At 39.1% G+C, this 22,996-nt stretch overlaps 1 protein-coding gene across 1 annotated transcript in view; it reads left to right on the forward strand.

The window, feature by feature from the left end:
• The window catches only part of PPP1R3A (protein phosphatase 1 regulatory subunit 3A), a 39,277-nt gene extending 21,488 nt beyond the window's left edge, over positions 1 to 17,789 (forward strand). Inside the window, 3 exon segments of the mRNA XM_072872172.1 lie at positions 12,700 to 12,758; positions 12,867 to 13,003; positions 15,240 to 17,789. Of these exon segments, the coding sequence (XP_072728273.1) occupies positions 12,700 to 12,758; positions 12,867 to 13,003; positions 15,240 to 17,789 (2,746 nt within the window).
• Positions 17,790 to 22,996: the final 5,207 nt, after the last annotated feature.

Consider the following 22,996-nt stretch of genomic DNA (forward strand, 5'->3'; position numbering starts at 1 on the left):
TGGGCCTTCCAGAAAAAACAGCAACATAAGAAGTGTCTCCTCTGACCTCAGGCCAAGCTTAGCCCTTAGGAAACTTGACTCCTAACTCATCTTTTCTTCTTTTTCAGTAGCCTGGCCCTGGAGATAGGTATCCCAATAGTAAGGTGCTGCATTACTAATTCACAGTGGAGCTGTCAATAGATCTTCTGACCTTGTCCAGGGAAGTCTTTCCTAAAGAATTTCCTTGTTTCTCAAATAGTTAGCCCATTCTGTCGAGGGATTTATGCAATTTTCTGACCAATCTGTGTACAAAACAGCTGTGTAAAAAGACTGCTGAACTGGTTCATTTTCAACATTGTTACGTGCATATCATAATAAGGTACAACAATCATGACAGAGCTATAAAAGCCCTGATAAAAGTCGCAGTCTTCCTGTTCCTAGTTTCTGTAGCTTAATTTGAGATATAACTGACTTGTTATTCATGGGTTTTTCTGCAGTCTTCGTACCTATAGTCATGAGAATTAGGGATAGACAGGGCTATATCAAAGGTTTGAGCCTGGCACCAAATTGCTATTGGGCTCCTGATTCAGACAGTATGGAATTAAAATCTTCAAATGGACACATATACATCTATATTTTTTAAAAAAATTGTACGAATGTTTTGCCATTAAAACTCAAGGTCTTTTTTAATGAGCTAGAAAATAAAGACTAATTTCTTGGGACTCTGCTTGCTTTGAGGCTATGATTATTCTCATCCCAAACCAGGCCAATGCATTTTGTTCTGTGCCACCTATGTCCCTGCTTCAATCATAAACTAAGACTGAAAAATGAAAATATTAGTAATTGGAAAATATAATCCCCTGGATAGCACCAATCCAATAATCTTAATAAAAATAGGTTTATTACAAACATTGCCTAAACCCTACTGGGAATTATCTTTTCAGAAAAAACAGTCAAATTCCCTTACAGCTACTCTCTTGATCAATTGTCCCCCTCGATACTATTAATCATCATACTATATACCACTTATTCGGAGCATCTTTTTCCACTTTGCTTTCCAAAATTCCTTTCTATTTCTCCTTGTTTAGAAGGTACTGACAATCCTTTATTGTCCTTTTGCAGGCCCACCTTTTCTCCTCTTCTGGGGTCAGCCCCTTTTCTTAGATGAGATGATGAAAACTAAGGGGTATTTCTTTAAGGTGGGGAAATACCACAGATTAATATTCTTATCCTCAAATTTCAAATGTTTAAGTAGAGGTTCTTTGTGGCTCTGTTTTTGTGCATAATGCTTGTGAAGGTTGCTAGACTGGCTCTCCTGATAATGCAGTCTTCTATTCACAGCGTAGTTTCAAAATGGTAGCTGCAGTGCAAACCTCCATTGCCATGCCAGCATGTGAATATCCTCACCTACTGCCCTAATGATGTGTGGGTCACTGTCTCCATGCCTCTATCCTCTGTGTCCTGACTATCAACAAGGGAGCTAATTACTGTCAGTCCTGTTTGTTTGGTGACACCTATTTACTAAGGACTAGATTGAGCCTTCTCTAACACAGCTGGTAGTTGAAGGTCATATAAGAAAATCAATCTTGCCTAGATTTGTAATAAGAGCTCTGATTTTACAGAATCATAGAATCATAGAATCGTTTAGGTCAGAAAAGACCTGGAAGATCATCAAGTCCAAGTTAACCTAGTGCTGCCAAGTCCACCGCTAAACCATGTCCCTAAGCACCACATCTACAGGTCTTTTAAATGTACACGTCTTTTTATGTACAGCTTCATTCTAATAGGATCACTTGTAATAGCGTAATATTTTAAAATTTTTTCAATAATTTCTACTTAATGTTCACACAGCTATTCATTTATGGCTGTTGATTTTCTTTGCAGTTTTTGCTTTAATTTCAGAATCTTTTCCTGTATGGTCTCAATCGGTTTGGAATCTAAATATGTAATCTATTGTTTTCTGCATTGTTTAAATTAAATTATTTTTCTGTTGTGCTTCTATGTTTTAAATACCTCCTGAAAAAATTAAACATATAAACAGAAGGCAATGATACTGACACACGTGACACTCAATAGCAACATCATGGTTCAGGCACACATAACGTGACATCTCCACAAGGAGGGATCATTTGAGGCCGAAATGCTCTTAGGTAGGAATTGGCCATATTTTCAGGTAAAGCCATCTGGTAAGTAGAAATTTGTGTGTGTGTGTGTTAGGAGCCCAGAACTGAGGAACAGTGCTTGCTGAGCTTCGGTCGCCCTCTCTTTTGTTGTCAGCACGGACAGCAATGCTCCATGCCACGCTCACACCACTCTCTGCAGTTTCTTGGTCTATCTGTAATTTGTGCAGCTGTTGGTTTTTGCTCTACCTAAGGTCTAGTTCCCTGGACTCTGCCTCGAGTTTTCGTAGGAGGCAGTTATTTCAGCCTGAGGATGCAGCCAGCTGCCCAGGCCCACAGCCCAGCCACCTCCTTGAGTTCTGCTCCCCAACACCTCCCTGAACTTCAGTCCAGCGCCATCGGTTTCCAACAGAGCTGCGACGCCCCTACCTAGCATTAAGATCAGCTTCTCTTAACATTATGTAAAAGCCTGAAAACAACTCAGCATTTCCCTGAAAGGTGGTACAGCTGAGTACTTAGTTTCCTTGCAACTCTCAAAGACACTTTACTGCTTTTTTTTCCCCCTACTAATGGATTTGGTAATTCAGAGCTCACACATGCTGCAGTGTTGGCACTGCCTTTTGATGGTTGTTGTCTTTGCTCTGCTGCTCACTTTGTCCTCTCCTTGCAAACCCTGGGCAGACTGTCCCCAGTTCTGATTTTACGTGCCCAGCACCTCTCCCTTCTTGGCCAGTCATAATTCTGTGTCCAGTTGTTTAGTGCTTTCCCTAGGGTCTAATATTTGAATTTTATTTCATTGGGTTTTATCCCTATGTCCTATCTTAAAAGAGCAGAGGACAGTTTAATTTTCTCATGCAGTAATGTCACTTTTGTTGTATTTTCTTCATATCTACCATAGTCTATCACAACACGTCTTCTTGTAGGGTGCATGTCTTTTTTTATGCACCCTAATCTTCATATGCTGCAAATCTGGTTTGAATGAATGAAATTCTTTAGCAATCATAAAAAACCTTATTCTGTATTTAGATGATTCCTAAGAAAAAAATGTATTCCCTTAATTTCTAGCAAATTCTTATCAATACCTTTATATATAAATTGTTACAAAGATAAGCTATTCTTATCTAATTGTTTCTAGGAGTTTAAGACTGTCTCAGCAGGAGTTGCTGAGGGATGAAACTCTAATGATGATTTAAAGCAGTGAAGTGTGTAGGCTGAAACTGAAATAATTATTGCTGTAACCCTCTAAGCACTCTAAGTTCCTCAAGAGAAAATACTTTGTTCAGAACAGACCCTGAACAACAAAATGCTAAAAAAGTAAAATAATAATAATAAAAAACCTTGGAGCAGGATGATAATTTAGAACTAGAATCAGTATAATGTGAGGATGTTCTCAACAACTGCTCACAAATGCATCAGACATCACAATTAAAAAGGAATAATAATTATGGCCCCATCCTAAAGTATGTAATATTCTATTCCATTCAATAAGCCATGAACACTTTAAAACCATCAGTGTAATCCACAAACCTGTATTTACAACATTAAACTGGATGTTCTGCCTTTTCAATAACTGTCATCTCATCTCTATTATTTTCACCTCAGACTCTAATTGTTTCTTTTATAGGAGCTAACCTACCAGTGTCCTTGGCAGTACAGTTTATGGCTCATGCATTTACAGTAATTGTTTGGGCAATTTGCCACACAGTATAACAATCTTCACATCACAATCAGTTTTTATAATAAACAGCATTAGTTGTGAAAAATACAAGTGATGCATGATTCTTATGGTAGATAAAGGGCACTGAAGATGCCCTTTAGAAAAAGAAAGGAAAATGCTCAAGCCTTGAACTGCTTGAGAAAAATACTGATGTCACAATAGAGCTAATTAATTTGATGGTACAAACAAGAGGGGGAAAGGGCCTTGCATTCATTAGTGTCAACTCCAAACGAGAGCATACCGTTCATAAAAATAATATTCTGCCTTCGTTTAGACAAAATGTGCAGGTAAACAAATCAGAAATAAGCACCAGTTCCTGCAATAACAATGATTTCGCTCCTTAGCTTTATCAAGGCTCTTTCTCTTCTTCAGCCACAGGGATCTCAAAGCCTGGGTAGGTACAGTTTGCAGGTAGACCTCTGGACGAGGTCAAATCCTGTTGCCCACCAGCCTGGCTGGCTCCAGTGTGGCCAGCACTGCTGGGCACTACTGGGCACTAGAGCCTCTGTGCATGGTACTGGTCTGCTCCTGGGAAGCTGAGCACTTACTTAATGGCTTCTCTCCACAGCCCATAGGTGGTTGCACATAAAGATGTCCTAAATGGACATAAACATTTGGTGGATGCACATAAACATTTGGTGGATGCACATAAACATGCGGTTCTGCTGAAGACATTTTGTGGCCTCTCGATTTTCAAGCACCCAGAAATAACAGGTCAAGCGCTACTTGGTGGGGAGGCTGTTTGACACAGCTCTAGCAGGCACCGTCTCCCACGTTAGAAATTCTCCAGAGGAGAAATAAAGTATATGCCTTCTTATGGTGGTGCACAGGCAGGTAATCCTCAGCCTCCCTGTCATCTCCACACCACCTGACAGCCCTGTCTTGTGCTGAGGTACAGTGAAGAGAGGCCCCAGGAAGCACAAAGGTGGCTTCAAGCCAAGGCTGTACCTCCTGTTCTGGAGCTAGGTTGCGAATTCTCTGGCAGCACCAGGGCTTGAGACTAATATTTATAGGGTGCTGGCACCACAAGTGATAAGAAATCGTAGAGTGGTTGTATTATAAGACTATAATTTCAACAGTTGATAACATGGATATCAATTTAAATCAGTAGGAGACTTGTCCCTGTAGTGAGTTTTGGACTGAGCCTTATGGAGGCAAGGAATGAGTTTATCTTTACTTGTTAAATATTTAGTTCATATATTCAGTGAGGGAGATAGAATAGAATTACCTATGGACACCCCTTCACAAGAGAAGTCAAAGTCTGCACTTTGGAGATCCACACCAGGATCCTTGGTGGCTCCTGAACCCCTTTTGTGAGTTGTCGTACAAAGGCAGAGAGGCCAGGGCACGATTTGGATCTAGATCCCAGAGGGTGGGTGGGTTGTATCTTCAGTGGTAGTATCACCATGATAATGAGACCAGAATCAAGCTTATGTTTTTAACATTTTTTTATAGCACCAGTGTTTTTTCCCTTCTTGCATTTTCTTCTCTCCATGAACTGGTTTTGCTAATATTTTCTCCCCTGTCCCAATGGTATTTTAAGACCAGTATAAATAGAGCAATATTTTAAATGTAATTTGCCAGTAAGTCAACTGTTTAGGGGGGATTATGTTAGTAAAAAAAACGGGTTGAATTCTTACTCTACTGTGTCTTACGAGCAATTTAATAGAACTTTAAAGCTCTGTTTAGAACTTTACACATACACAGCCTTTCCTACAGCTTTCCAAAATTCCTTCTTCCTTAGAAATTTTTCTTTGTTGTGTGTTCGTGGGTTTTGAATGACATTGCATACAATACTACTGAAGTTCAGAATTACATGTGGAAAATCCTTTATTCAGTTTCTCATAAATGTTCTTTTAACCCAGCTGCTCCAAACCTTTTACAGGCTTTCTGCTTCCAATGTGCACGTAAAGTTTTTAAAATAATTTTTATTTGTTTTTTTTTAAATACATGTAGTTATTTCCTTTTCTACTTCCTTTTGACATGACATCTGCTGCTAATGATACAAAAATAACCAAACCAAACTACCAGCCCTTCCCTCCCCATATGCCCCTCCTCTCCCCAGCTTCGTGGGGTTACAGTTCTGTGTAGGATGCCTGTTTGGCTCCTGCGACATCTCAAACCTGAGCACTTACCTGCACTAATTTACTTTTTGCTCTTCTGCTTCTCAGTAAAACATTGCTGACACATTTAACTACTTCTTTTCAAGGATCTTGTATGTTGTTTACATCCCAGTGGCATCATTCTTCAGCAATGCTGCCTATTTTCGGCACTAGATCCAAAAGCACTAGTTGTATTGAAGGTTGCTGCTGTATTAGGCTCCTCTTAGGTTTAGAAATCTGACCTGAAATTAAAATAGAATTACTGTTTGGTTACCAACTTCAGTCTTGCCAGCTCCTTTCATGAGGACATTTTAGCTTCACCTCTACTTCAGGGTAGAAGATTGTTTTGATTTTGAATCCACCTTGAAGAAACCAGAAGATTCTGTGAGAGCCTAAAGCTATCTGGATTTTTAAATAAAATTGTATTGAAAACTTTTTTCCCTCTTACATGTTTTTAACTAAATATTTGAGAAATATATTCTTTAAATACTTTAACATCCCCATACCTCTTTAAATTTCAGACTAAGTAATATATTCCCACATTTTCTTTTAAATATGAGATAGTATAAAATTCTTCGGGTTGCATTAATTTCAAGAGTTTTACAGGTACATTTTCATCTTTCCATAGTCTGTACTCCAACAATTTTAGCCTTTTCCCACATTCTGTAAAACAAATATCTTGTGATTTAGGTATTAAGATCTAGCATAAGTGGATATAACACAGAACAACGTGAACGGTGCTGCAGGTTTTACGAACATACAGACACAACTTCTGCCAAATATTGGTATGTGAATTAAAACCACGACAAGCTATAACAACCTCACCCATTATGAAGAGATTAGTAGCTCCTGGCTATAGTCCCAAACCTATTTCAGACCAGACCAAAGCACCTGCTGTTCCACAGTGAAATGTGTGCTCCTGAAAGCATAACTCTCAGGGCATATAGCTGCATAGGAACATTTGAAATAGGGCTGGACTGGGACTATGGGACCATGAAGTCTTATCCCTTGGGAAATGTGTTGCATAATCCTGTTCACAAAAATATATCCATGTTTCCATACCGAGACCTTCTCAGTTTCTTGTGCCCGGTACTTGCACTGAAAAATTACAGGATATACTTTCCTAACACTTACAGTTCTTCTTTTAAGTTTCCACAACAAATGTTTTTGTGAACTCTTTCTATAAATACATTAACAGAGTCTTGCTGCTTAATACCTTTTCTGCCTTCTCAGTGTTTACCCCTTTGCTATATTAATAGAGGGCATTTATTTCTCTTCTCAGGCTTTATTTTGCTAGGCTGAAAATAGAAATACTCAATTTATCTCCTCAGTTAGTATAGATTTTTCATCCAGACAATCTTCTCGTAGTCCTCTTCTGCACCTGTTCCAGTTTGAATTAATCTTTCTTGAACATTGTATACAAATGTTCCAGAGGAGTTCTTACTAGTGCCTGGTGCCACGACATGAATATTCCTTGGAAATCTTCTTTACTGGAAATACCTTCTCTGACACATTACTGCAGAACTCTGTTTGCCTTGTTGCCACGGCCATCTTGCACTGGTGGCTTGGAAAAGTTTTCTGCCAAAAACAAACTCAGATTTTTCTTGTTCAGCTCTTTCTTACGATTTCTGAGCTCTCATTTTGTGGCAGAAACTCTTTCTAGTCCCTAAATGTATAACCTGGCACTTTATAATTTTGAATTTCATCCCTTATCTATTATTCTGATCCTCCAGGCCACCCATTTCTTTCAATCCTCCTCTGTGTTGATGATGTCTCCCAACTTCCTATCTGCCACGGATTTAATTTAACTTTGACTTTTTGTGTCTTGGTCTGTAATAACATGACTGAGTAAGTCTGATCACACGACCGGTCCTCTCCAATTCCCCAGCGACGTCTGCCAGCTCCGCTTGGCACCAAGCCCCTCTGCCACCACCCAGCTCTTTTACTCAACTCCCTCTTCTCCAGTTTAATTAATAAATTTCCCATGTGGCTGCACAACAAATGCTTTAATGAAGTCCAGATAGATTAGATAACTGATTTTTAGACAAGGGAAATATAGTAATCTTATCAAAGACAGAAATTATCAGGTGAGTCTGGCATTTTTATGCCATTTTCCATTCATCTGTATTTATTCTCTCATTTAAGTTTTGTCCTAAATCTATTGTGAAAACTTTTTGAGGACACCTGGGCCTGTAGTTGCCCTGACACTACTTCTCTTCTTTTTCCTAAATACAGATACTACTTTTCCTACTCTTCCGATACTGTTACAGTAGTATCAGGACCAATTTGATATATTTGAATAGCAAAGATTTTAAACCAATGTGTGATTTCCTCTGTTGGGTCTCTCAGTATTTTGGATTGGAGATTATCTGCTCCCCTTCATTGGAGCATATTTAAACACCAAGTTCTGCTCCCAGACTGGATGAAATAATATCATTTTCTAAATCTCTGCTCCTATCAGTTATGCCCTGTAAGATCTCTGTTCCTATAAGATTCTGCCCTACTACTAGCATTGTGGTAGAAAAGTTTAGGAGAAGTCTTTTGATTGTGGGGTTATACATAGATTATCTGAAATCTTAATCAAACCTCACTTATAAAAAAAATCCCAATTTAACTTAAAAGGACTAAGTCCAAAGCCTTGACATGTCTTGCTTTATCCCAGCCCTTTCTGAAGTCAAAGCAATATTGTTTATTGGCTAATTAAGTTTTTTTCCTCATCACTTATATGTTGTCTATCTACTCCTCACATCTTTAGGCTTCAAGTTTAACATTTTTTCTCTGTTTGGGATGCCAATTCCACATAATTTTGGGACTTCTGAACTCCTTCACATAATGTCCATCAACTTTTCAGTCTTCTCAGTCCTACTAACTAGTCCCTGAACTTCCCATTTGTTCTTTCTAAATGCAAAATTATAGTGATAACCTGTTTTCATTCCTGCTTTCTTTTTATCACTCAGTCCAAGTGAATGATAATTCCATCAAGAATGAATCATATGAGCATAAGTATTTTTTTTGAAGCTGGTAGAAATTCTTAAGTTCCTGATGTACTTTATGAAGATGCGCCCCCATTCAGCTGAAGGAGAAAAAGCAACTGAGCTTCTGCAGGTATACAGGTACTTATGTTGGAGGGGAACTGCATCAGCTGATATAATGGATTTTTCTAGCTCATATTGTTGTCAGAATGCCTGGATCACTTAAAAATAAAATTAAACATTTTTAAACAGAACACAAATTTTGTGTCTCTCACTACACAATATACGCACATTTAGACCACCCTCCACAACACAGTGAGATAATTAATTTAGAAAACAAAAACTTAATGAATATTATAATTAAAAAATCTGCTCATGGAATTCTGATAGTGAGCTAGGAACTTTTCAGAGAAATATGGAGAAAAAACAGTCAGTCAGAAAGCTTACTAACTAGACAAACACCTTCTAATTGCCACTGTTTGATGAAGGGGCTAATTTTCATTGGCTTTTGGGAAGTATTTCAGTCTTTAGGGTGTACATATATGTTTGAGATTGTTCTGTAGTTGTATGCACCCGTAGTCTCAGCATCTTCATACCACTTCTTAGACTGAAGTAGTGCTGTTAAATGACTATTGTTTTATGCTCCTTGTGATCCTCAAAGACTGCAGTATCAATATCCTCAATTCAGGTTAATTTTAGATTTCCCACTAGAATAATTATATGAGGACAGATATTTCTGATGTAGAAGTAAAATAAGGAAAATATACACTGACTTTCCCTGTACTCGGGTATTTGCAGCACGGGTGTGCACAAATAATGGGCTATAAACCAGCAATCTTTCTAAAATTCAGTGCAACATGCAAGAAGTTATGTTACAAGCCCTGCAGTGTGGATCCAGGCTGTGAGGCTATTTATTACCTATGTTGCAGTTGTGAAAAGAAACTTGTGGACCAGGGCTCCAGATGCTACTAGAACAAGAGTTAAGGACAAATTCAACTCTAATCACAACAAAAGTAAAACAGAGGAGCTCAGGTCACACACTGTGTGTTACAGCCCCAGCCACTAAAACTCAATAGCTACACTCCAGTTTGAATTTAGAGTTACAAGACAAGATTCACTCAGATAATTTCAGTTATCTAAAACTTATGGTTCCAGCCTGTAGGTTCCCTTTATGGTCAGTCTCTTCCAGAGGCAGAGAAGCTCCTTCGAAGGATATGTCACTCCATCTCACTCGTGACGTCCATGACAGAGGGAACGAACGTCCCTTCGGAAGTGTTAATCTCTCACTGATGATGATAGGGATGATGTACACGACTGCCTGAGCATAGGTGCTTAGAAAATTAAGGCTAGATAAGGTAAACCCCATCCTGGCACATGCCCATAAGCATCCAGCTTGAAGCAGCTTTATACTTGTTCGTTTAAAGGTTCAGAAAATAGGTACTCCTCCTTAGTATACTTATTTAAAGACTGTGTCTATATTTTACACTGAAAAGTTGTTAATCAAAACCAAAAATAATCACTGGATAGGGAACACAAGGAACAGGAGACAGAATCCAGTTTCTCTTTTCTCCCAGGAATGAAGAGTAAGCTAAAGAGTAAGCATCCTGCTTGTACATCCAGCTTCAAGAGCAGTAGACAAATCTGCCCTCCAGTTTCTCCCCAGATGGTCTGCATCCTGGTAATTTGGGTATTTTTTAGATGTATGTGCAGTGGGGTTTTTAATCTCATCAGGGTGATAGAAGCTGAAAGTGCCATTGCATCTTGGATGCGAGCTCTGGCTGCCAGTAGACTATTATGTCAGATGCGGGCATGAACACCTCTCCTTCTTCTGGGAATGCTTCTTGAAAGCAAAAAACGTGTCAAACTCCATTCCTTTAAGAAGTAGATGAGGGCCCCTTCTAGCAGCAAAGGATGCCATCCTTGCTTCCCGAGAGTTGCATCCACATGGCTGAACGCTGCAGGTAGCCAGCTATGTTCAAAGAAAGCTTTGAGACACCCTTTTTTCCCACTGGATAGCAGTAGAAGGTTCCCTGCTGTGCCCATGTGGTTTTAGGATCATTATTTTGGGGTGACTGACTCAGCTCATGCGCTATACATGTCTTGGCTCCTAATTCGGGGCTTTTGCAGACACCCTATTAGCACCTAAATGCTTTAATGCATCTGTCTCATGGTTAAGCTCCAACCTACACAGTGTCTTGGCTTATGGAAGCAGGTGGGTGAAAAAGATGCAAAAGGGCAGAAAAAAACTGGGAACTAAACATAACACTGAGACAAGCATTTGAACAATAAAAAAAGAAAAGACTAATCATGTATAAATAATAAGCAGTAATGATTTACCTTAAAAACCCCACAGATCTACTGAAAATAAGGGCCTGGCTCTGCCAGCCTTTTCAGGATGAAATGCAGATTATAGCAACTGCTGGCAGGGGAAAGTACAACTCGGTGTGAGTAGGAGAGTGAGAAATGTGCGGAGGCTATGCATGTGTCAGAATTCAAGAGTGACATGACATTCATATGGATAGCAAGAATGTTCAGCATTATTGCAATTAACGGTGAAAAGAACTGTTGAGAGAGTTCTGTTAAAACTTGTGCTTCAAGGACAGCTTCTAACAACAAAAGGCCAAGAGGAAATTTAATAGGTTAGTGCAAATTACTCCAAGTATTTTCCTACAAGAACCTTACATCTTCCCCTGAAGTTTCTGATGGTGGCCAATGTGAGAGATCAGATGCTAGGCTGGCAGGATCTTCCATCTGCTTTAGTCTGGCAATCCCTATAAAGGCTGGATTTAAAAAAGTTGGTGACAGTCGATGTCTAGGTTCTTTTAACAGAGTATAAATTTAGCATCCTCCTTCTGAATTAAGCATTTAGGTGGCAGAGTTAATGTTATATCAATTCAAATGAAAGATGCTAGGAGAAAATAGAAGGGGAAAAGATTAATATTTGAAAATTAGAAAGTAATTTTCAGTAACAGAGGTGGATGGCTGGTTGAAAAACGCATAAATTAAGACCTACAGAAAAAAATTGCTCCTCATAGAGAAGTCATTAAGAGTGATATAATAATTTACATTTCACATAAGTGACGTTCTTTTTACATTTTTTTTCCCTTTCCCACTAAAGGTTACATCCCTATAAGCACGCAATTCAAACTGCTATCACTTTGCATTGATATTGATGAGGACTGCAGGCACTCAGCATCTCCCTGTAGGTGTTTGTTGTGTTGGACCTGGCCTTTGTTTTCACAGCCAGCAAAGCAACAGCAAAAATTGCACCGGCTGAGGGGAAGCAGAATTCATTCCTGCCAGCCAGGCACAGCTTAGCAACAGGATTTATACTGTATGCACGCAGGGAGAATCTTTTGATTTATTTCAGGTAACAAAGATGTCTTTTTCCAGTGATCTCTGTATACATACAAATATTTGAAAAATACAAGCAAGAGAGAGCCCCAGTCTCCTGAACACATATATCCTTCCAGACCCTTGCCTGACCCCGAAGTTACGCTCTCCTGTCACTGACCCATCTAATCACCTTTGTGCTGCTTTCTCAGAAAAGGCCTGGGAAAACCCATCAGCTTTGCAATGTAATCTGAAGGTCAACACATTTTCATTTTCTTGGCCAATTCTTTCTTTGACCAAGACTTAATACCAGGTCACTCAAAAAAAGCTACATTTTATAAAGCTGTTATTTTCAGAACTTCAAAGAGCATTCAAAATTTTATGTAATTAACTAGCCGTCTTTATAGCTGAGTCTAAGAGGAATTAGAACAATAATTTTTGCAGAATAAGACAGGAAGTTTCTTTTTGTTTAACAGCAAAGAAGAAATATTGGCAACGTCTGACGATGACACATGGAATAATTCAAGGACTTCAGGTACAACACCCGGTTTAATTAGTTCTTCCTTACTGCACGTTAATTAAAAAATAGTGTAACAAACAACCTCATGGAAATTATTCAAGTATGTTTTTGTTAACTCTTCAGACACAAACGTCCCAGAGATTGTTTATTCACAAGCAGAAGACAAAGACACCAAACCAGCTAATGAAAATATAAAAGATAAAAATGCAGAATACAACCAGAGTGATCACGAAGATGATGAAAAAGAATTAGAGTTGCTGGTAAGTGTTCTACAATTATATCTACAGTATTAAATGATATGAATCCATTTACGCTTCAAAGCTGGTGAAATGCCCCCTTTTAACAGAGCTGACTGATGTCCTAATTTACAAATGTAAAGCCTTGGTCTGTACTTTCATTGACTCTAACTGATTCAACAATAGAAGGTGCTTTGATTTCAGTATAGTGCAGCAACTTTTTCTGCTCTTAAATTAATGACTTCTCTCTTTTACTTCTTTACCAGAGGCTCTAAACAACAGTTTGAAGGAATTAGAAGAGTAGCATTTCAAAAATCTCCCCTCCTAGTCTCTAGGATGGGAAAATTCTTAAATAAATGCTTTCTATTTGGTAAAATTCTTATATTTATGGTACTGTTTGCTTTTGGGGTTTATCAAAGGATAACTATGTAACATGCTATATGAGCAAAATAAATAAATATATTTATATTAGCAATTTTTTCTATATCAGTATTTGACATTAAATTTTTTATAATAAATTTCACACTCAGTGAACATTCAATCTATTTGGATTTGTGTGTGTGCATGTGTGTGCATGTGTGTGTGTGGTTTGGCTTGCATTTTTCAGTATGAAAGAAAAAATGGCAATAAATGAGACACGTACAGCAATCTATTATTCTCAGTGTCTGTTCTCAGCTCATATCATTTGGGTGCATAGATTCATAATCATAGATTATAATAGCTATCACCTGTGAAAATGTGAATGCTGAATCAGACAGGAGAGGAAGATGAGAACCAGTCTTTTTTCTTTCTTATTGATAGAGAGAGAATAAATTCCTCTTATTTGAATATAAATTTCTCTTGTCTTTTACTTAAAAAAAGTTGAAAATTGTTGCCTATTGTGGGACCTTTCACTGCCTGAAAGTCAACGTCTTTTTTTTTTTTTTTATGGTGAAACATAAAAAGGAGGACCTCTAAAATCCCTTGTTGTTCTCAGTCCACCTTGTTACAAAAAGCAGGATCAAATATAACTGTTTGTTTATCAATTGCCAGGATTGTCCATACAATAAATGAAGGGGGAACTATAATTTAGATGTTAATTTGCGCTATGAGCTCTTTAATGAATTAAACAATGAAGGCTTATAATAGATGGAAATACAACCAAATCTTTGAAATGCACAGGCATTGGCTCACAAGACAGCTGTGCAGTTGACAAGTAGCATGAGCCTTATGTGAGAAGAAGGGGAAATCGTAAGATTTGCATATAATTATTGAGATCATGCAAATGTCAGTTATGAGGAGGGGAAAAAAACACAGGCATCTCACTGTTAAATCCTGACAGTTGGCATCACCGAAGAACTCAAATACACTTGAGCACTGGTTGGCAGAGGGTCATTAAAACAGAATTTGCAGAGACATTAGCTCCCTCACTTTTCTTTGAGTGACGTTTTACTATTAATAGTTTGCAGAGGCTTTGCAGAAAACATATTAATAAGAGAAACTGTAATGGGGGTATCTACAGCAAGTGCAAATGCATAAAGGGGTGCCCAAGAAGCTAGCCTCTAATTGATCAGCTAGTGCTATCACTGTGACTATGCTAAAGTGAGAAGAGAGTGCAATGACAAGCAGGCATGGCTGAATAATACAATATGATATTTGGAAGCTAGGAGGGAGAGTGATTAGTTTCTGGCCTTTTACTTCGCTAATCTCATTTCCAACTCATGTCTTACCAGATTGTCTAAAAACAGTCTGGTTTGAAGCCTGTAAAATGGTCCCTGAGAGAAATGAAGCAGAGATAATCCTTACAGTATTTGTCAGTGTGAAATGTGTCTTTGTTTTACTGGACAATACTGTACATTACCAGGCTTTGATGTACTGTATCAATGCCCTCATTTAAGCGCCAATCCTCCCCCCTCGCCCCACGCCTCCCTCTCTCCAAACCTAGAACCGAATGTATAGAGAATGAATTAGCCTCCCTTTAAGGGCATATTCTCTTCAGATTTAATTTGTATAAAATGCACTAGCAGCTTACTGAACTCATGAATAAAGAGAGAGGGTTCTGAATGCTACTTTATTTCCTGCTCCTTTCAGCACCTCCATAAAGCTCATTACCTATGTTAAAAAATACATACAATGCAAATTTTGCAAATCGTTTGGAACACGTTTCCATAAAAGCTTTGTTACTGAAAACAAAACTTTCCATAACGAAATCCTGCCTCCTTTATTTGGCATATTTTTGCAAAGTGCTTTTTGATCGTTCTTTTCTATTCTATTGTTTCAGGTAAATCAGCACTTCACAGGAGCTACAGGTACCTCTTCCAGAGATGAAAGGAATTTATACCCAACAGAACCAGTTAATTTTCCCAGTGAAACTGAAAGATTGGAGAAAAGGCTAACCTGTATAGAAAGAAGCAGTGACTTGCTAAGGCACCCGGTGCCTATCAGTTCCTCATCTGAAAACACTTCACAAGAGATAGGAGGAGAATTAAAAGATGAAGTTAAGTATTCCCTAAGAGATTATAATAGTCAGCCATCACGGAAAGATGTCATTGCTGGCTTGGTAAACAGTGGTGAGTGGTCTTTGGAACACACCAGTACCAGCGAAAGCCTTTTATCGGAAAAATGTTTTCCTGGGACAAAGCAGAATGAGGCTATCGATATTACGGCTACTGTCTCAAGCCGACAAGGAGAAAGCCACACAGATATTTCAAAAGGTGAGACAGATAGTGCCTCAGGAAGTAAGATGATGGAGAGGTTATTCATCAGTGAGGATGCTGCTGATACCTCGAAAGGGGCCTGTGAAATGAGACCAGAAACCATTTCTCCAGAGCATGATGAATCCATGCAATTAAATGCATGCATAGCAGGAACGCTGGATGGCAATGCTAATCCAGCTCCGGAGCACCAGGCGCCGCAAATGTCTCACCAAACTCTGGATTCATTGTTGTCAGACGCTGACAAAAATGAAGGAAAAATCAAGATGATTGAAAGCAAAGTTCAGGTACATTTAAGAGGAGATTTATATGCCGACACTTTTGCACATGCTGATGTCTCAATAGATTCCACAAAAAGCCAATATACGCAAAAAAAAGGAGTTGGTGAAGTGTCAGGAAAGAACTATAACACTGATGCAGGGAAAGAGAAGAAAGTCATCGAAGTAGCAGACTTAGCCCTAATCGGTGAGGAGGAAGCACCCAAGTCTTTCAAGTCATATAGAAAACACGCCGCCAAAGCGTTGAACGCAACACCTCTGCCAGCCGAAGACAACAAACAGGCACCCAGGCCTGCAGAGGCAGGTCCCCCGCCATCCTCGCCAGGGGATGAAAGGAGAGCTGAAGACACTCGGGAACACAGGGGATTCACGAGGTTAAAAGACAGAGGAAAGTCAGACAACACAAATAAAGGAAGACTGATAGGAAAGCAAAGCAAAGCGAACCCCGCAGAAGAGTTGTGGCAAGAATCGGGTAGCGAGGGTTGGTGGGGAGCGAGGGGGAACGCAGGGCCTCGCAGTATGGCTTCCACAAAGGAGTTGTTTACCTGCCAGGAGGCAGAGAGTTGTGAAAAGTCTTCTGTCTCTGAGCAGGGTATTACAGAGGAAGCAGAGGCAGGTACAGCTTATATAATTAAAACAACATCAGAAAGTGCTCCAGAAAAAATGTCTGCCAGTGAAAAAGCGGTAATTGCTAAGCTACCTCAAGAGACTGCACTAAGTGACAGGCCCACAGAGGAAAAGGAAACAGCGTTTGATACACATGAAGGGAGAAATGATGGTTCACATTATGCTCTTTGTCAACTCAACACAGTGGGTGTATTATATGACACCGAATTTGAAAAGGAATCAGTTTTAGATATTTATAATGCACGCGTACATGAAACACTGCAAGGAGAAACGATGTCTGTATGCAATAGCAGGGAAAAACGTGCCAAAGCACAACCAGACATCGGCAATATTCTACCTGTAGAAGAAGCAGTAAAGGCTTCTGCTACAGGAAAGAAAGGAGATTTGCAGCAGGGTTTATATTCAGAAGTATCTAAATGTCCCCCGAGCGCCCAGAAGCACCTATACAGTGAGGAAGCAGAAGCACTCTGCAGGGAAGAAAGCCTTGTTGGTGCACTTTCCTATTTACGTGCTGAAGCTGAAACAAAAATGCCACCTTCTGGTACAAATGCTGTGCCCAGTTACCATTATAAAAGCTCTTCAGTGACATCTTCTGAAGGGTCCACTGTGGCAGGAGATATGGAGCATCTGTATAGACACTTTGAATTCAAAGTCATTGACAAGGTTACTGCTGAGTCAGGGTACGATTTAAGTCTACCGAATGAAATGACATGTATTAATAAAAACCTCTCTCCTGAAGCTGAAAAAAAAGAAGTACCTTCCACTTCAGACATAGTGATTTCTAGAGAAGGAAGAGGAAGGAATATAGGTCAATGTTTCCATCAAGCAGAGTTCAAACAAGAGAAGTCATCGAGGCCAGAGGTTTTAATTAGTAAGCCTACCGAAGAAGTTGGAGGGACAGGCTCTCAATCTGACCATTTAATAACTGAGGGGAAAACGCTAAACTGGCTTGATGACTCACAGAAGGAAAGCCAGCACATTTCTGATTCTGCAGATATTTCTAACCAGAAGAGTGAAGCACTTAAGTTACCTAGTGAGTCTCCAGGTTTAAAACATATTGCTTGCAAAATCTTTTCTTTCTTCTTCTTTCTTTTATTTGCTGCAACACTCTACCACTATGATTTGATGGTTTGTCTTGCACTCTACCTGTTCTCCTTGTATTGGCTATACTGCGAAGGAGGAAGAAACAAGGAATCTGTCAAGAAGGAATAACATTGATTGTCAACTGTGCTCAAGATCCATGGTCAATAGCCTCCAACCCCTCCAAAGCATTTTCACTGTTAAAGAGCTTATTCCTTGTTAGAACCAAAGCAAGTTTTCCACTGAAGCATCTTTTTTAAAAGATTACATATGAAGTTGAGCCTTCATATAAGTAATTATACTATATAGGACCATTATGTTTGGATCATTAAATACCTATATGAATATGAGTTCTGAAGCACATCAAGTTAAAATGAAGTACAGCTGTTGCTCCTTAGCAGGATATGAAGAAGCAATGCTTCATATCTCTTTAGCACTTAAACCCACCATTTTCTTGCATTAATTTCTTTTGCAGTAAAGCTTCATACTTTTCTGTGAGTTTTTTCCAAGGCTTTGTGTAGTACATAACAACACAAGGAATGGTATAAAAACCAACTCAGTATTTTGGTACTGACATTGCAGTTGATAATCTGCTAGTGTAATTAGTCAATGCTCTAGGAAATATGACATCCGTTGATAGGTTAATATTTTTTCCAAATTTTTATTTCATTGTTTTGACTTAGAGCTCCAGTGGTACCCCTGTTTGAAAAATGTAAGGCTTTGACTTCAGTAACATCATGTAACTTTCAGGATGTAACTGCGTAGCAGAATAGATGTGCTGTTTCCACCCTGAAGAGATTGAAGGCCACAGCCACAGGCCTCCTACTGTTCACTCACATGCACGAATGTTTGTGGTTTTTGTAAATGAGGACTGTGTGACATGACTGAGAATTTCAGTGGACTAAGTGTTATTCCAGACAAGGCCTTTGAATGACATTTTTTCATCAGTGTTGCTTGAGCATAGCTACAAAGCATTAAATAAATTTTACAAAGGAGTTCTATGACTGTGTTGAGCATGTCTGAATTAGCTTTACTGCTTTTTTCTATGGCTTATTACCTAGAGCTAATCAAACAACAGGGCATAGCCCTGGCATTCAGTGAGGCTGCTTTGTGTGGTTTGGGTGAGGCAGAAAAGCCTGGTATCTGCCCTAAGGAGAGCCCAGATTGATCCCGCGCAGCAGGAGTCCCACAGGGAAGGCACGCTGGCGGCTCCACTGCTCCAACATCACAGGTGTCCCACATAGGGTCATGCCCAAAATTTGTCCGGAAAGAAAAGGATGGACAGATTATGTTGCACTTCAGCCATTTTCCAGCTGATGGTCACAAATGCTGTCATAGGTAGTATGTTAAAAGAAGCACCAAGGCTACATAATGTTACTAGAGTCCTACAATTTAAGAAGGAAAAAGAGTTGTTTTTAAACTGTGTTTGTTTTCCTCTCCTCACTACCACTGTGAAATACCACATCAGCTGTGAAAGGCTTGGTTGCAATATATGGCTGAAACAATAGTGAAGTTACTTAGTTGTTAGCTTAGCTCTGAAATAAATCTTTTTAAAGTCCATTTAAAACTTATTCACATGTTTCAGGATGTTAGGAGACTCTGCTACAGGAGGCACCTTGACATTCCTGTTCTCCATGGGGGCAAAACTTTAGAACATTGTGGGAGCGGTGCATTCAGTGGGGTGAGCAAATGTGTGGGTGATGTATTGCTGATGTGCATGCTGATGGCTGGATACCTTGACAACTTTTGACAACAATCCATGAATGAGTTATAGCAATGGGCTAGAGGCATTAAGGAGCGATGCAGAAGGCTGTGATACTGATCCAGATGTTCAAAGGTATATAGGAGCTAAATGTTAATTGAGATAAAGAAATTAATTCAATAGGCATTAGGAGCTAGATCCAATAAAAAGCTTAGGTTTAGACTTAAATCAGGATTGAGGTTGAATCTGTGTAAGTCCAAAATAATGATCGTAAACCCTTTTTTACCTGGAGACCACAAATGCTGAAAGAACCTAGCCTTTTCATGATGTTTATAGGCACTTTTTTAAAAAGCATGACATTCCCTTACTTTTGGTGGTTCACCCTCTGAAGTGTGACAAGCCCCTGGTCTAAGTGGTTCAGAATTTCAGCCTGGGATAGAGACATCAGGTATTCCTTTGCTTCCCAGTACAGTCGGAGCTCTCAAATAGCATCTAATATATTCTGACAGAATCAAGGTCCTCAGTTAGAAGGATAAAAAGGTGAAGAAAGCACCCTGCATCTATCCTGCTGAAACTGTCACCGTGCAGTCAAGTACCAGGCTCCGGAGGCCAGAGAGAACAAGCACATAGGACACATTTTAGTCTAATAGTTAAAACCACCATGCCAGAAAGAAGAATCTTTGGATTCAGTTCCCAGTTCAAAGCCTTCTTCAATCATCTAATTTACTCTGTAACTGTTTAAAGCAAAATTCATAAAATTCAGAGCAAGGACCAAAACACAGGTTCCTGTCTTGTAAATGCTCTATTCACTAAACCACAGGATTCAAACCCATGTTTGAATATCTTCAGCTTTACCAAACCTGGGCCTTCCATCCAGCAGGATGTACTTTAACCATTGGACTACTATTGTTGTCAGGAGGATTCTGGTCCCCAAAGTTCAGAATTACCTCTGTGCATAGGTAGGTTCCTACTTTCTCAATTCAGTTAAGCTGAAAGTGGTTCTCTGCTCAAAATAATAGCTGCTTTGCTTTCCATTTGAGGGTAGAGAGTTTCATTTGCAGCTCACATCCCAGGGGAGTTTTCTTCTCCCAGACCTTTGGTCCTAAAAAAGACATGTAATGTCTATTTCTTAGAGCAATCTAAATCAGATGTAGTCCAAATGCTTAAGCATCTGAGATAGCTAAATAGTTTTAAATATCTTGGGCACAGGCCTTATTGCAAGCAGAGCTGAACAGTTCAGCCACCATGGAAGTGGGAAAGCCTGGCTGCGTTTTTTATTGAATCCTGGGGACTCCATGGAGTGTGCACTTTGGGAAATCTTTTGCTCTTTTACCTGGGAGCCATGACATCCTGGAGCCATGGGAACCTCTGTGTGGTGGTTCTCCGTATGTAATGTGCAAGCTGAAAGTGGTTTCTCTCATTTATTTCAACCCAAAGTATTTGGTTGGTTGTCAAAGATTCAGCTAAGCTGATTAGACAGCAAGAAAAGGGGTCAGGGATAATTGATGGGCCCAGGACTATGGGTAGAAGAAAGTCATTGGATTGAATCAGTCTCTGGAGAACAGCAGAAAAATGTTACGGAGAGCCCAGGAGAGTCAATATGACCTGCAAAAAGAATGCAGGGGATAAATAGAGAGGATCTATTAATACAGACATTCATTAAAAATTAGTGGGCTTTTAGTGTGTGTCATAATATATTTAAACCAGTTGCTAAATATCAGCTAAAATTTAGCTAAGTTACTTCAACCTCTACAGAAAGCTAGCTTCAAACAGCTGTATTCCTGTGTCCAACAGGTTAAACATCTGGGTCTGCCATTTTAACACGTACAGTCATTCAGAGTTGGAATTTAGGGTAAATATTTGAATGTTAGAATAAGCATATTTAATCTACATACAAGTGGAATACTGTTAGCATTTCTCAGATTTGGAATGGGATTTTATGTTCTATATTTAAGGTATTTAGTCAGCGTATCGTACCTTATGATTGCAAAACAGGACTCTAGACTGATCTGTGAACACAGGTGCCCGAACTTTTAAGTACTTATGTACTTAAAACAACAAAGCAAGTAATTTTATCTTTCTTATTTATTGTTTGATAAGCTATCTTTAAAAAATCCTCTTATTTTTGTTTGTAGTATGAAAACAACACCTTTATAACATTGGCAAAATATTCAGCTTTTACTTATTTCAGGGAATAAGTGATGTGTTGTCTTTTTGCAATGATTCATATTTACCTTGCCTACTAGGCCTCAGTAACATATTTCTAGTTAATACTTTCCTTTCTAGTAGTTTCTAGTTATTTCTTTAGGCTATGCAACAGAAAGAAGGTACGATCCTATGTGGCAGGCCCACGGTCGTGAAAGGTTCAACTGATATAATACAGAGATTAAAAATAATATAGCGGGAAAAAGCTTTCTTGCATTACTACAGGTGTATGAAGTATACACATCCCGTACCATGGGAGGTGTGTAACATGGCTATTATCTGAACTGTAAGTGTAACAAATACATTAATTTTCATATTGTGCAATCTATAATCTATTGAATTTATGCAAATCTAAATTCAGGGCAGCAGGGAGAGGAGTGGGAGGAAGCTCTGTATCCAGATACCTTGCTAGCAGATAGTGACAACAAGCCACATCATTAATGCCTCAAATATTTGTTGTTGCTAATTGCATGTTGCTTTTTATCCATCAGTGACTGTTGGCTCAACAGTAGATAGGCTACAGAAAAAAGTTACAGGCTTTAAAGGTCTATTTAATACTGGAGATGAAACATAAGGAGGACAGAGTATGAACTAGATCCCTAAAGGAAGGTTAATATGGTAATATTTGGAGTCACTATACTAAATTTTAGGTGCCTAAGTGATATCTGCACCCCTGAATAAAACACCTAAGCTCTCTAGTCATCGAACCTATGAATGAGAATCAAAATAGACAATGTGTTGAATAGGGAGCTGCCAAAGTTATCTATAATAGGAAACCCTGGTGGCAGAGTTGGGTCTTATACCCTTGTCCTGTCAGAGGGACTAGATACTTAATGCTGGGTTGCAGGGACACGTTTTTATCAGATCAGGTTTCACATCCTGCAGCCCCCTTGTGCACTGAGGTACCTAAGCTGCTGCTTTCAGAAACAGAACACTTTGCAGAAAACAATCCCAGAGTTCTGGGATTGGAGAAAGGAAAAGTTTAACCCCTTAAAGCATGATTGGGACATTCATCTAAGAGGGGATATTTGGATATAATCCCTGCTCCAAGAACAACTTGTGCATTTTATGTGAAATTCTAGTTAGATAAAATACAAAACTGACACCAAGACCTTCATGTCTCCTCAGTGGGGTCAACTTCTTCCTCAGTCTATAAAGTCACTCTTCCAGGCCTACACCAGTGCCTCACAAACTGGGACTAGAGAATTGTTCTAGCCATGAAGATATCATATGAAAAGGGGTAACATCTCCAATGGCTGAGTTCACTGTACTTTTTGAAGAGCTTGATCTTATAAAACTGTACTTTAAGGTCAGGCTCCCTGATCAAGCACAGTCAGGATTGCTCTGCTCAGTTACATAGACTGGACCAAGGAACTGGACTGGTAAAATGTGTAAATGTCTAAAGATAGCTGGAATTTGTGGGTTTCTCTCT

Source organism: Ciconia boyciana, chromosome 1 (genome assembly GCF_034638445.1).
Source record: "Ciconia boyciana chromosome 1, ASM3463844v1, whole genome shotgun sequence".
NCBI classification, from domain to species: domain Eukaryota; kingdom Metazoa; phylum Chordata; class Aves; order Ciconiiformes; family Ciconiidae; genus Ciconia; species Ciconia boyciana.